Source organism: Rissa tridactyla, chromosome 5 (assembly GCF_028500815.1).
Source record: "Rissa tridactyla isolate bRisTri1 chromosome 5, bRisTri1.patW.cur.20221130, whole genome shotgun sequence".
NCBI lineage: Eukaryota > Metazoa > Chordata > Aves > Charadriiformes > Laridae > Rissa > Rissa tridactyla.
This window is the reverse complement of record NC_071470.1, coordinates 57,249,078-57,261,797: the sequence shown is the minus strand read 5'-3', so window position 1 is coordinate 57,261,797 and position 12,720 is coordinate 57,249,078. Positions and strand designations below refer to the sequence as shown.

General features: G+C 53.2%; 2 protein-coding genes across 5 annotated transcripts in view; one reads left to right on the top strand and one right to left on the bottom strand.

Annotated features, from left to right (window-relative positions):
- Positions 1–12,720, bottom strand: part of OSTC (oligosaccharyltransferase complex non-catalytic subunit) — a 204,686-nt gene that overhangs the window by 184,069 nt on the left and 7,897 nt on the right. The gene's annotated exons all lie outside the window — the stretch shown is intronic.
- LEF1 (lymphoid enhancer binding factor 1) overlaps positions 3,847–12,720 on the top strand; it is a 69,696-nt gene continuing 60,822 nt past the window's right edge. For all 4 annotated transcript variants that reach the window (XM_054203792.1, XM_054203794.1, XM_054203793.1 and 1 more), the window contains exons 1-3: positions 3,847–4,117; positions 5,029–5,092; positions 6,595–6,728. In XM_054203792.1, the coding sequence (XP_054059767.1) occupies positions 3,908–4,117; positions 5,029–5,092; positions 6,595–6,728 (408 nt within the window). In that variant the 5' untranslated portion in view covers positions 3,847–3,907. The remainder of the gene's footprint in view (positions 4,118–5,028; positions 5,093–6,594; positions 6,729–12,720) is intronic.

The window sequence follows — 12,720 nt, the reverse complement described above, 5'->3', positions numbered from 1 at the left end:
CCTCCCGGGGAAAACTAGCTCCTTCCCCCCGGTCCCTCCCCACCATGTGCGCAGCGCTCCCCCCTCTCCCCTGTGCCTCCGGGCTGGCATGCGTCCAGCATGCGTCCAGCCCGGAGGATTTTTTTTTTCCTTTTTGTATTATTAGTAATTTATTTTTTTAAAAAATTTTATTTCCACTGCACATTTCGGGTCCAGCTCCCCAAACTCTTTGATCTCCCCCGCTGTCTCCTTACCCGGAAGAAAACCCTTGCCCGCTCAGCTGGGAGCTCGGCGCACACGTGGGCGCCCTGGCGCGCCTCCATGCTCCTGCCAAATTTAGTCACACAAAGGGCCCGGGGGGGAAAAGGGGGGGGGGGAACAGGGGGGGGATGAAAGGGGCCGCCGGCGGGACATCAAAGGCGCCGCCGCCCCGCCCCGCTCCCGCCCTCCCCTACATCGGGGGCGCCGGCGGCGGACGGCGCTTCGCACGCGAGGGTGTCCCCCCCCCGTCCCGCTTATTGCGCCCGGGGAGTTGGGGGGGGGGGGGAAGTCTTTGGAACCCCCCCTCTTCCCCCATCACAACCCCCGACGGGCCTGCGGGGGTCGCCCCTCTGCCCCGAGCGCTCGTGCTCGGCCCGCCCCGGGGCCGGCGGCGGGTTTCCCCTCCCGGTTCGCCCCCCCTGCCCCGCGCCCCCCGGGGACGGGCGAGCCGGGCTGGCCGTCGGGGAGTTGCTCGAAGTGCGGACACCCTCAACGCTCAAATGCAAAAATAAAAGAAAAAAAACACGAAAAAAAACCAAAAAACCAAACCAAAACCAAACCCCCAAAACTCTAAAACGCCAAAACTCGCTCAAACGACCAAAAATAGCTAAAATGCAAAAACGTCCAAAATAAAAAAAAATACAAAACCACTCCAAAAGGAAAAAAAACAAAACAAAACAAAACAAAACCCAAAATACGAAGACAAACCCCGCTGAAGCACCGCCGTGCGGCCGCCGGTGCGGAGCGGGGTGCCGGCAGGCAGCGGGCACGGCGGCGGGCGCGCTCCCGGCGGCGCGGTCCTGCCGGGCGCGGGAGGGGGCACCGTGGGGCGCACCCCCCACACCCCCCGACAGTGCCCCCCCCTTCTCCCCAGCCCCACGAACTCCGAGTAAAGCGACAGCTTTGTGTTGTCGCCAGTCAAATCTGGCGTTGGAGTTGAGGTTTCCTGAGTTTATCCTCTTGTCATAAATCATTACAGTTTCCACCTCCCCCCACCACCACCACCCCGCCCGCCCCGCCGCCCCCACCCCGGCCCTTTTCTGCCTTCAAAATCCTTCCACCCAAAAAACTGAGCCGGGAAAAACTCCAGCCCACATGAAGGGGGAGACCCCGGAATGGCGAAGGGGCGGGGGGAGGCTGCTTTTCCAGAGGGACCCGGTAATGAAACAGACGGGTGGACGCGCTGCCGACCCCTCCGGCAAGGGACCCCTGTCCTGCTCCCGGCCGGGCCGCCTCGTCGAGGGGAGCGGGCTGCCGCGCTCGGGCCGTCGCCCCAGGGTTTTTGCTTCCGAAAGGGACCGTTCCGGGGCACCTTCCCCCCGGCCCGGGTGCCCGGTGCCCGCCGAGCGCCGGGGAAACGAAGAGGGGCGGGAGCGATGCGGCGGCATCTCCGCGCACAAACCATCCCCGAGTTGCAGTTTTTCCCGACAAGCGCTTCCCCATCGCCTCTCCAGCCGCCTTCGGGAGAGAGGGGCTTTCCTCCCCCTCTCCGTCCGGGGAGCGTTGCACGACTAAGCCCCTTTCCAGGGTTTACATTTCTAATTTCTTTCTTTCTCCATGATTTATTTTACGCACTTGTTCGACTTGACAAGTCCATCCCCCGTTTCCCACTACCTGCGCCCTTTCTCGGGGTCTCGTTTCTCAGCTGGATTTTAATTACCGGTGATGGAGAGCCACGAGCGGCGGCGGGGGCAGCCGGGCTCAGTCCGCCCGTGTCCCGGCCGCCCGCGGGCAGCCCGCGCCGAGCCCAGCATCTTGCTGAAAACGGATTGAGCATCCACACGTTCCCGTTTCCCCGTCTCCCGGCGCTGGGAGGTTTAGCAGCCTCGCGGGGCATGTGCAAAGCACGAACCGCACTTTTCCCATGCCAAAATCATGGGAAGTTGTTTCCTGCGAAATGCGCGCCCATCGCGCTCGCAAAATAAAAGAAGTTGCGGATCCTGACGCTTTCCCAAACGCAGTGTCTGGTTTTGTTTGGATTTTTTTTGTCTTTTTTTTTTTTTTTTTTACATTTTTTTAAAAATGCATGTGTACCCTGCACCGGGGCAATGCCGATTCGCCCGGGAGCTAACGGAGCAGCGATGAAACTGAAGGAACGGGACGGGGCGAGGGATGAATGAATTCCTGTTACGGCTCCGGCTCCCTTTACCGGTCTGAAACCGGGGCGAGCTCACCCCGGCGGGTTTTCTCCCCCTGCCTCGGGGGGGGTGGGGGTGCTACTACACGTTCCTGCCGGGCGCTTGGCTGGATTTAATGGCGATGTGTTAATTCTGCCCTTCGTCCCAATCGGGCGCGGGCAGCGGCCGGGCAAATCCTCGCACACTCCCCCCGACCCGAGCAACGCCATGTGGCTGCCGCCCCACCGCCCCCCCAAAAAAAATTTTCAAAAAAACAACAAAAAAGAGGGAAGTCTCAACAAAGCAGCCCTAAAAAAGCAGGTCTTTCTGCCTGGGGATGGGGCCAGTGCTTGTGCCCTCCTCGGCGGGCTGGGGAGGGAGGGAAAGGAGCGGCAGTGCCCCGGTGCAGCCCCCCCGGTGCGGCACACGCCACACACAGACACACACAGAGTCCGCTCGCCGCAGCCTGAGCAAAGTTTGCCCGGGGGGCAGCCCCGCACCCGCACCGCCCCCCCCCTCCCCCGCCCCGAGCCGCCGGTCCCCGCCGCTCGCCCCCCCCGCCCCGGGCGCGGTGTCAGTCACGGCGGCGGCTCCTTTCATCTCCGCCGCCCCCGCCCCGCCCCGCCCCGACGGCGGAGGGAGGAGGGCGGGAGGGAACGGAGGGCGGGGGCGATGCCGGAGTCGCGCCGCCGCCGCCCCGCGCCCCACCGCCGTCCCCCGTGGGGCGCCCGGCCCGCCCGAGCGGGCGCGGAACGCGGAGGCGGCCCGGGGGTGCGGAGGCGCCGCGGAGGCAACTTTTTTCCCTGCCCGCGGGCGCGGAGGGAAGCTGGGCGGCAGGGGGGGGCGCCTCCCCGCCCGCTCCATCCCTCCCTCCCTCCCTTTCTCCCTCCCGGGGCTGTTTCTTCCTCGCCCCCCGCGGTGCCGCCGAGCCCAGCCGCGCCGTGCCCGCAGCCGCGGGCGAAGCGGCGGACAAAGGGCCGGTGGGTGCGCGCCGCAGGCAGCGCTCGTCCCCGTCCCCCGGGGAGCCCCCTCCCCCTGCCCGTCCCCAACCCCCCAGCCATTTTAACTCGGGGCCGCCCGGGTGGCGGCAAACTTCACTCGGAGGCGAAACTCGGGCGGGCTCCGCTCCCCTCCGCGCCCCCTCGCCCCCCCAGGGTGAGCCCGGGCCCCGGGGGGCGGATGGAGGGGGGGGGACGGGGCTCCTGGGGGGCGGGTCCCGGCGCGGTCCCTGGGGGCGGGCGGGACACAAGCGGGTGTATTTCGACTGATCGCGGCCGTGCGGCGCGGCGGGGCGAGGCTCCCCGCGGGGCCGGTGCCGTGCGGGAGCGGGGGTACCTCGGCCCCGAGGGGGCGGACGGGCGGGGGTCTCCAGCTGCCGAGAGCAACCCCGAGGACTTCACGGGATTTTTTCCTTCTTCTCTCCTCCTTCTCCTCCTCTCTCCTCCTCCTCCCTCCTCCTCCTCCTCCTCCTCCCCCCGCTGCTCCTCCCGCTCCCGCTCCCCTTCCCGCGGCGGGCCGGCGGCCGCAGTAGACGCCGCGCTGCCGTGAGGATGCCGCAGCTGCCGGGGGCCGGGGGCGGTGGGGGGGACCCGGAGCTCTGCGCCACCGACGAGATGATCCCCTTCAAGGACGAGGGGGACCCCCAGAAGGAGAAGATCTTCGCGGAGATCAGCCACCCCGAGGAGGAGGGCGACCTGGCCGACATCAAGTCCTCCCTCGTCAACGAGTCCGAGATCGCCCCCGGCGCCAACGGGCACGAGGTGCGCGGCCGCGGGGACTCCGCGGAGGTTCCGCGGGGCAGCGCGGAGCGGGGCGGCCGCGGGGGCGCGGGATGCCGGCGGGCTCCGAGCGCCGCCGCCGCCGGGAGGGAGGGAGGGAGCTTCAGCGGGGCAGAGGGAAAACCTTTATTTTCCGAATTTCCCCCTAAAAAAAAAAAATCATCCCACCTCAACTCCCGTTCCCAGAGGGGCCGGGCCGGGCTAGGGGAGGGTGGGGGGGTGGGCATGCACCCCCTCTGCGCTTCGGCCCGGGACGAGAAAGTTCCCGCGAGTCCCCCGACGGTGCGGCGGTCTCAGACCTCAAGCAGCCGTGAAATTTCCTCGGTAAAATCAGCGGGGTCGATGCATTAGCCGTAAACTCTTAAAGGGATTTGCATAAAACTGTTTGGGGAAGAAATTCCCGACGCTAAAACAACTTCAGGGCGAGCGGGGAACCTGCCTTTTTTTTTTTCTTCTTTCTTTCTTTCTTTCTTTTCTTTCATTTATTTTTAGTTGGTTTTTTTTTTTCTTTTTTTTCTAAAGATCTGGTAATGAGGGCAACGCGATTTTCATTATTATTTTTGGTATCTTTTTACCAAGAGTGTTTTGACCGCCGAAGCTCCAAATGTTTTCCAGAAATAAACCCCTTCCGTTAAATATAGGGCACTTCTGCTAGAAACGCTTCGCAAAGCCCCGTAGTTATTAACATTGTCATAAAACGATCGTTTACACAAACGTTTCTGGTACAGTTGCCTTCCAAGCGACTTAAAAGGGAAAAGAAAGATGCTTATCTCTTGCCCCTAACTTTTTCTGTCTACAAGAAGGTGTAGCGCTGTGATCGATAAATGAGCATCCATACAATGACTTTTCTTCTTTTTCTTCTTCTTTTCTGATGGTGGATTCCCCGCGGTCAGGTTTCCAGGCAGACTCAAGCGCAGGATTCCTACCATGATAAAGGCAGAGAGCACCCCGAGGAAGGTGAGAAGCGCACGGTCCTGTCTTGCGATATTGTCCCTCTTAGTCCCCCTGTCAGCCTCCGCGTGGTCCTCAAACTGGAGCTTGATTTCTTTTGGGAAACATAAATTTAGTACCTTTTGGGGAGGGGGGATGCCAGGGTGCATTCAAAGCGCATTTAAAAAGGAGATGAATGTGCAGCACATTTATCTTGAGTGACCAAATGGTATTTCAGTTGTTTAGAAACTGATAAGTAGGCCAAATGGATCTTCACTGAAGAAAAAACTATTTTTAGGATATCAGCTTAAACACACCTATCTCTTCACTCACATACAGCGCAGCCGAGTTGTGTGTGTTCAGAAACTCTGTGCTTTTTTCCCCATAGCCAGAGTGTCAGTTAAATCTCTTCTTCCAAATCTAAGCATGAACAGACCTCTTGCCTTTTTTTTTTTTTTTAATGTACCAGCTGGTTAATTTTGATTGAGGAGGGCAGAGGAAATAACAGAGTTTGTTGAATATCACTTAGGAAGCTGGACACACGTACAAAGAATGTGTGCTGTGAAGGACAGGAGATAATGTTTAAAATGAAATTGCTTATCATCACGAACTAAACCAGATCATAAATTCTGAATAAAGATAGTCACAGTTCAGTCCTGGTGCTTTCCGAGACTCTGTGGTGATCTTTCTCCAAATTCGTCATTAAACTGCCTAAAAGCAATAATGTCCATGCTCATAGCATTTTGACAGTGAGGGAGAGGAGGTCAGCTCTGTGTAGTTTTCTTATCCGTGTTGCATCCTCTTAAAACCTCACTTTCAAATAGTATCACTGTCAGCGGTCATATAGGTGCTCCCTGGTCACCCCCCTTTGCAGGACCTGGACCCAAATTCTTTATTTTCCTGCAAAATAGCCTCCCTCACTTGGCTTCCCTCTTGACTGTAGTCCCATGGGTGTTCAACAGCCCCCCCCAGATCGTTAGGGTCATCTCCTAAACCAGCTCCTGCCCTCTAATTGTTCCTGGCGAGCGTGGCCAGAATGAATTGTTCGCTGCACGCAGTGGCTCAGCAAGAGAAGGAAATGATTATATCTAGTTATCACTGCCTCGTTCCTCCCTTTCCTAACAATGATGTTGGAAACCCATACTGGCAATACTTCTGAATCCACAAATCCTAGAGGGATGTATAAAATGGGGGGAAAACTGCTACTTGAGAAATGTGATGTCATTGCTGATGTTTCTGCCTTGATTTGAACAGGGACTAGCAAAAGAAATCGGTTACTCTGAGGCTATTCTGTATCTTAAGCATAAGCTCCTTACTGAGAGTACTTGCTCCTTTAAGAATTAACTCTTCTTGAAAAAAATGTTATTACAAATTGCTGTGGACCACTTTCTGTCAGAGGTAATTTCCATGAGTAAGGAAACGTTTGCATGCAGAACATTTTTATGAATGAGCAGTACCTGTTTAAATGCTCTAACTTAGAAGAAACGTGTGTGCGGGGAATAATGCAATCATTGTTTCCTCTTCCATAGGAAAGCATCCCGACAGTGGCTTATACAGCAAGGGACCATCGTACTCTGGTTATTCTGGGTATATCATGATGCCAAATATGAATAACGACCCGTACATGCCTAATGGATCTCTGTCGCCACCCATCCCCAGAACAGTGAGTTATCTCTTCCAAAGACCGGTTTTGGCGAGCTGGGTTTCCTCCTGTTTGGTCTGCAGCGCGTGTTCATGCCGGGGGGGGGGTTGGGTGGCTTCAGTTACGGTGAAGGCTGTTCAGAGCCTCCGTCCGGTGGAGTCTGGAGAGCTCTCAGAGGTGTTGGTTGCGATCACGGTGGAAAAGCTGAGATTAACGTCTGTGGTGTCTGACGTCCTTTGAACAGGGCTGGGGGCTTTGTCGGGGGGGAGCCCTGGTTTACAACTGTAGGATAATGTATGGCGGAATGATGTAAATGCCGCCTTTGTAGTGACTGGGACAGATGTGAATTTTCTGGCTTTAACTCTTCGTTTGTTGAGGAAAATTGAGGGCTGGAAGCGGAACTGCTAAAGTTGCTTATCAGTAAGATGAAAAGATTGGATTATTTTTTTTTTTTGCCTTCAGATATTGCATTGCTCTTTGCTGATTGATACTTATTTCTGCCATCAGTTGCTCTGCCTGAATGCTCTATGTATCTGGGAGTATTGCTTTGAAACACACTCAGTATCTTCAGCCACAAATTGTGAAATGGTCGTTTAGGAATTAATATCAACCGTGACGCAGTAGTTACAGCTTTCCTTTACGTTGTGGCGAGCACTGATTCTTCCAGGTTGGTCCCTCTGTTTCCATTGATGTAGATGCACATGTGATGGATTTTAATGTACTTTTAATTTTGGATAGTCAATTCCCATTTGTTTTTGTAACCCTCTTGGTACACATACAGAGTGATGTTAAAATGAGCTGTGGAAATTATATTAGTAGAACCGGAGTAGAGCAGGAAACAAATTTGCTTGTAGGCATCCTGGTGAAAAAAATGCTGCTGCAGTTGTGTGTGCTGTGATATGAGAAGTTGGATGCTGTTGTTTCCCTGTGATAAAGCAGTTTTCTGTCATACTGGCTCTTGGATTTTTACTTGGCGGTCTCTGTCAAACAACTGGCATTATTTTGCTCTTCGACGTTCTTGATTTTTCTTCAGGGTTGTGGCTTTTGACTTCAAAAACAAAAAAAGAGGGGGCCTAATCTGTATTGGTAATTTGACAGTAGCAAAGCCTGTTAAATTAGTGGATGTTTGGATTTGGAATGACAGGGCGGTTTGGCACTGGGAAACACACAGATCTGCCCTTTTTATATGTCACCGTTTGCATTTGAAAGATGCAAAAACTCACGCAATATATTGCTTTCTATAGTTCTGTTTTTAAAAAGGACCTTGTTTGTGTATAAATTACAGTTGAGATCTACAGCCATTTAGGGCGAAGCCTGGTGACTACGGTCTGTTGATATTTGTTGTTATAAATGCTGCTCTACAGAAAACTTCAGTTCGGATGTATCGTGGGGAAAAGGTTGCAGCTTCTCGAGACGGCACCGAGACTCAAACCTGCCCCTTTGAGGACCGGGAAACTTCAGACCTTTTTTTTGCCCCTTCTTTCCCACGTTACCTTCCTAAGAATGTCCCCAGTGCTGGTGCAAGGCTTTGAACAACAAAATCCCATTTAATTATTCACTGAGGATTTTCTCTGCGTATGCGTGCCGTGGGGCTGCTGCTCTTACTGATCTGGCATCGATGCCCCCAGAATATCGGCTTCTTGGGGAGGCTGTCTGCTCCGGTACTTGAGGAACCGTCCTACGTGGGTACGTTGGAGGGGAGGAGGGGGGAAAACCCATCTGCTTTCTAATTGTAAAGCTCCCTGCCGAACATCTGAGGGGCTGATTTAGTTCAGTGTTGCTCTTGCATGTTAGAGCAGCACCACTATTTCGGTAGAATAGTGCTGTTGCAGGGCTGCAATGTTGACATAAACCCGGAGTTCTTTCAGTTTAACCACAACGCTACACGCTTGAGTTATTAAATAATTTTTTTTTTGTTTAATTGAACTATAATCTTCGTTAGTCTCCTAGCTGACAGCTGGGTTTTAATGCGCGCAAGATCAAAACGCCGCATCCAGGAGATGACACGCTCGCTGGCTTCATGGCTAACCACAGCTCCGGCGCCGGGCTGCTGCTGCCTCTTCAGCTTTGCGGGGTCCCAACTGCCGTCCCACGGGTTTGCTTTTACTCTCCTTTTTTGGGGGGAGATCAGCAAGGTGGGGGTCTCCCCTGGGGTGGCAGTCCCCGGCCATTTGTGCGTGGAGCAGCCCTGCGGTGTCTACCTGCGCCCTGCCATTTGCATGACAAAGCCGCTTCGTGTTGATGCGTCTGTTGCCTGGAGGTGTCAGGCAGGATTAAAAAGCCGCCCTGGGGCGCTGAATCTTTTTTTTCCCAAACCCTTGTAAGGACCCGACTGCCTACAAACCACCCTGGGGGATGCACCCCCAGGCAAAGGCGGCCAGAACCAGGACCGGGACCATCTCTGACGGACTCGGCCTCAGCTCGCTAACGCCAGCCCAGAGACAGCAAAGATTTCTTGGGATGGGAAAAAAGTTACTTTCGCCAACATAGGCAGGAAAAAAAAAGCCTTTTTTTTTTTAAATAAGGCAAACATTTTACATTCTTGCTTTGTAAAATTAAAAATACAAATCTGTAGTCAGACACAACATGTCGATAAGTCTCAGAAGAAGAAAACTGTAGTGTCATTTCAGTGCAACTTTTGGAGGGGAGAGGGTAGATGAGGAGGATTTCAAATTTTCCTAAATTTGCTATTGTTAGAGTGGTCTCATCTTCTTTTCTCCTCCTCTTTTTTTTTTTTTAATATTTTAATATTTTTTTTAGGTTTTTTTCATTTTACTGGCAACTGATTTGCCTTTTACAAGTTGGATTTGTAGGAGCAGGAGAGTGCTAATTACAAGTTCAGGTACAAGCCTCGCGCCGCAGTGCGACTTCTTACCAGATAGGTGGGTGAGTAAAAAAGCAAAGCGGTTGGTTTGGGTGGCTGCAGGAAAAGTGGCACGTGATGGTACTAAAACCGCAGCAGCACCTGGTGACTGTACATCCTGTGTGCTTGAGAGATCTTTTGGTGGTTTCGCAGCATCGTGGGGGTACTGGAGATGGGAGACGGAGACAGCTGTTTGTTTTCTAAAATGCGTGGGTTTTTTCTTACTTTTTCGTTAACAAGACTAGTTTTGGGGTAGCAAACGTTTCTCATCTGTGTGATGGGAACGTGGGGACAAAGGAGGTGACTGAAGAAAAATCATTTCTCTGTCTCTTAAATTCATCCAGAAAATCATTTTCTCTTTGTTCCTCCCTCTTTCCCATTGAATGAAACTTTCTGTGGGAAGATGGAGATATCTGCAACCTCCCTTTTGTCTGTTCTTAACTGTTCTTGGGGTCTGGGTTTATTTCTTTGTGGCTAAACTGTCTCTTTGTAGCAGCTGGAGGTGTTACATAGGTTGGGGGATACAATCTATAAACACCTTACAGTGGCTTGCAAAACACAGCATATCCATTTCAAAATGATGAGGAATTTGGCTAAGAGAGTTTGAACGCAAGGAACAACATTTATACGCAGGACCCCTCTACCCTGCCCAAGTTTTGGATATTCCTTGTGTGCTTTTGTATGGCGCAGGGTATGGCGATAGCTTCTGTCTTGCAGAGCCAATGTCCCAGGAGAAACTGCGCGGATAATATGGATAGGAGGAAGGATGAGGGTAGAAATAGCAGGAATGAGTGGCTACAGAGCCTCAGTGAGAGGGTTTTGTTTCCCTAGCTGCATCTTGCCATCCCTTTTAAAGCAGGCTGTTTCACTTGCTTGTGGGGAATTTTTGTGACCCCAAGGGGAATGTACGGGAGCTGCAGACAGACACAAACCTGTTTTTTCATAATATTGTCTTTTCCTGGGAGTTTGCTTCTGCTGACTGTGCGATTGTAGGTACTTGCTGTGAACCATGGTCAGCTGAAAGCTCCCTGGCCCAACACGAAATGGACTTTGTAGCTCAGATGTTGGGGCTCAACTCCTGCTCCCATATCACCCATCAGGAAGCTTTGCGCTAATTCCCAAGTTGGCATTGGAGCAGGATGCTCCCAGGGCTGTAGGCAGCTGTGGTCCTGTCACATGTCTCTTTCTTCCCCCTTCAACCCCAGCCCCGTGCCTGAGGAAACGGGATGCACGGGCAGCCGAAGGGGCAGCCGAAGGGGCTCGACAAGCCAGAGCTGCTCACCCAGCACGGAGGCTCTGCCGCTTCACCCTGCGTGGCATAGGTTAGGTCTCCTCAATGAAGTTAAATGATGCTGATTAGCTCCTTAAATAACTTTGAAATCGGGTGCAGAGGAGCACAACGCTTCCCAGCTCTGTGGAAGCAGAACTTGCTGGAGTTTATTCGGGTTTGCACGGGGAGGAATTTTAGCACTATTTGCTGAAGGGCTCGGCGAGTCATGCCAAATGCCAGCGCCGGGGGAGAAGAGGAATCTGCTCAGAGCTAGCAGAGGGATCTCGCTGCTGCAAACGCCTCTGCCAGCTGCTCTGACTCAAGCGTCACAGCTGAGCAGTCTAAGGTGCCAGCCAGGTCTCTTGCAAAACACAAATCCAAGCCATGAATGGCTGTGGGATGAGTTTGGGTGGTGCTGTCTTTCTCCCCCCTAGTGAAATGGATTCTCCATTTGGAAAGGCAGGGGCAGAAGAAGTTGCTGCAGTGCCTCTCCGTTGGCCTTTGTCCGAAGCTTGATCTGGTTGTTTGTGATAAGGTGGCACCATCCAGGCAGTCTTACGTATGTATGTCCATCGTTAGTGTGGTCTTTGAGCACATACTGATGAAGAAAACAGCCTTTCTGCTTCTGCTGCCTTCTCCTTGTCGGGGTGATGCAATTAGCAAGTCTATCTAATTGTGAATGGGCAAGGGGGAAAGAAAACTCCTGAGTCTCAGTCCAGAGGCAGCAATTGTGTGTGTGTGTGGCTTCTGCGGAGGCGTAATCAAAAACCCCACCCATTACAAATCTTCAAAGTTGGAGCTTTTGTATATCAGTATGTGTGTTTGCTTATGTCCTAAATCTCCTTTTTTCTATATATCTAGGAGCTAATTCAATATAAACTGCAAAAGGTGGAGCTGCCGCTTTCATTTTAAGGAGGTTTAAAAGCAAAATGTCATTCCTGTTGTTTTGGTGCTGTGCCACCTCTTCTCCAACTTAATCCCAGCCCAGAAAAAATGTTAATAAGAATAGCTTGTTATGGGCTGCAAGTGCCAGGGAGGATATGGCTCAAGAAGAAAGCCTGAAGCTCCGCAGGTTCAGGCATCAAAAGAGGAAAAGACTTTTTCCAGATACTTGCAGCGCTGCATCGCTGCAGGCATCGAAAAGCCTGGGTACCGCAGGCCTGGCTCCTCCCGAGTACTTAACTGCTGTTTATAGTTAGGGAAAACTCCTCCTGATACGGGAAGGAAATAACCCACACGAAAGTATTTTACTGCCGCTGTAATATTTCTGAAGTGCCATTAGAGGCATGTGCTTTTTTCGCTAGTAGTAAAACACTGTCTGTGTCTCTCAGAAGAAGAGACACATGTGAGAGCGTGCTTTGATACGGACACTGAGCATTTTGCAGCCTGAAGTCTGTGCGCCGTGTGGCCCGCTGTGATCTCCCGTGATGCTCTCACATGGATGGACACCAATCCAGCATGTGGCCGGTCCGAGGGAAATGCTGCCATGAGTCGGGCCTTCTGTGGGCCCTCAACCTGGTGGAGGCAGGTTGTCCTCAGTACGAGTCCTCCCCACTGCTGCAGGGGATCCATGTGCCTTGATGCTCTGGTTGTGTGTAAAATGACTCCTATTTACCCCAAATTGCCCCCATCCTGGCTAGCAGGTGGTTATCACCAAGCTGCTTGGGGCTGTAAGGCATGGCTGGCTTGAAGACCGCTCTCATCTGGACAGTGGGTTTGGTCCCTTCTCGGGGGGAAGGTGCGCTGCTCCTGCCCGGGCAGTTGGGGATTAGTGTCTTTGTCACTCCCGCCCTTCGTAAGCATTAGATTCACTTAAGAAAACTGCATTCAGAATAACTTAATCTAGGAACCCAATGGCTTCTATTTTGAGACTTGGATCT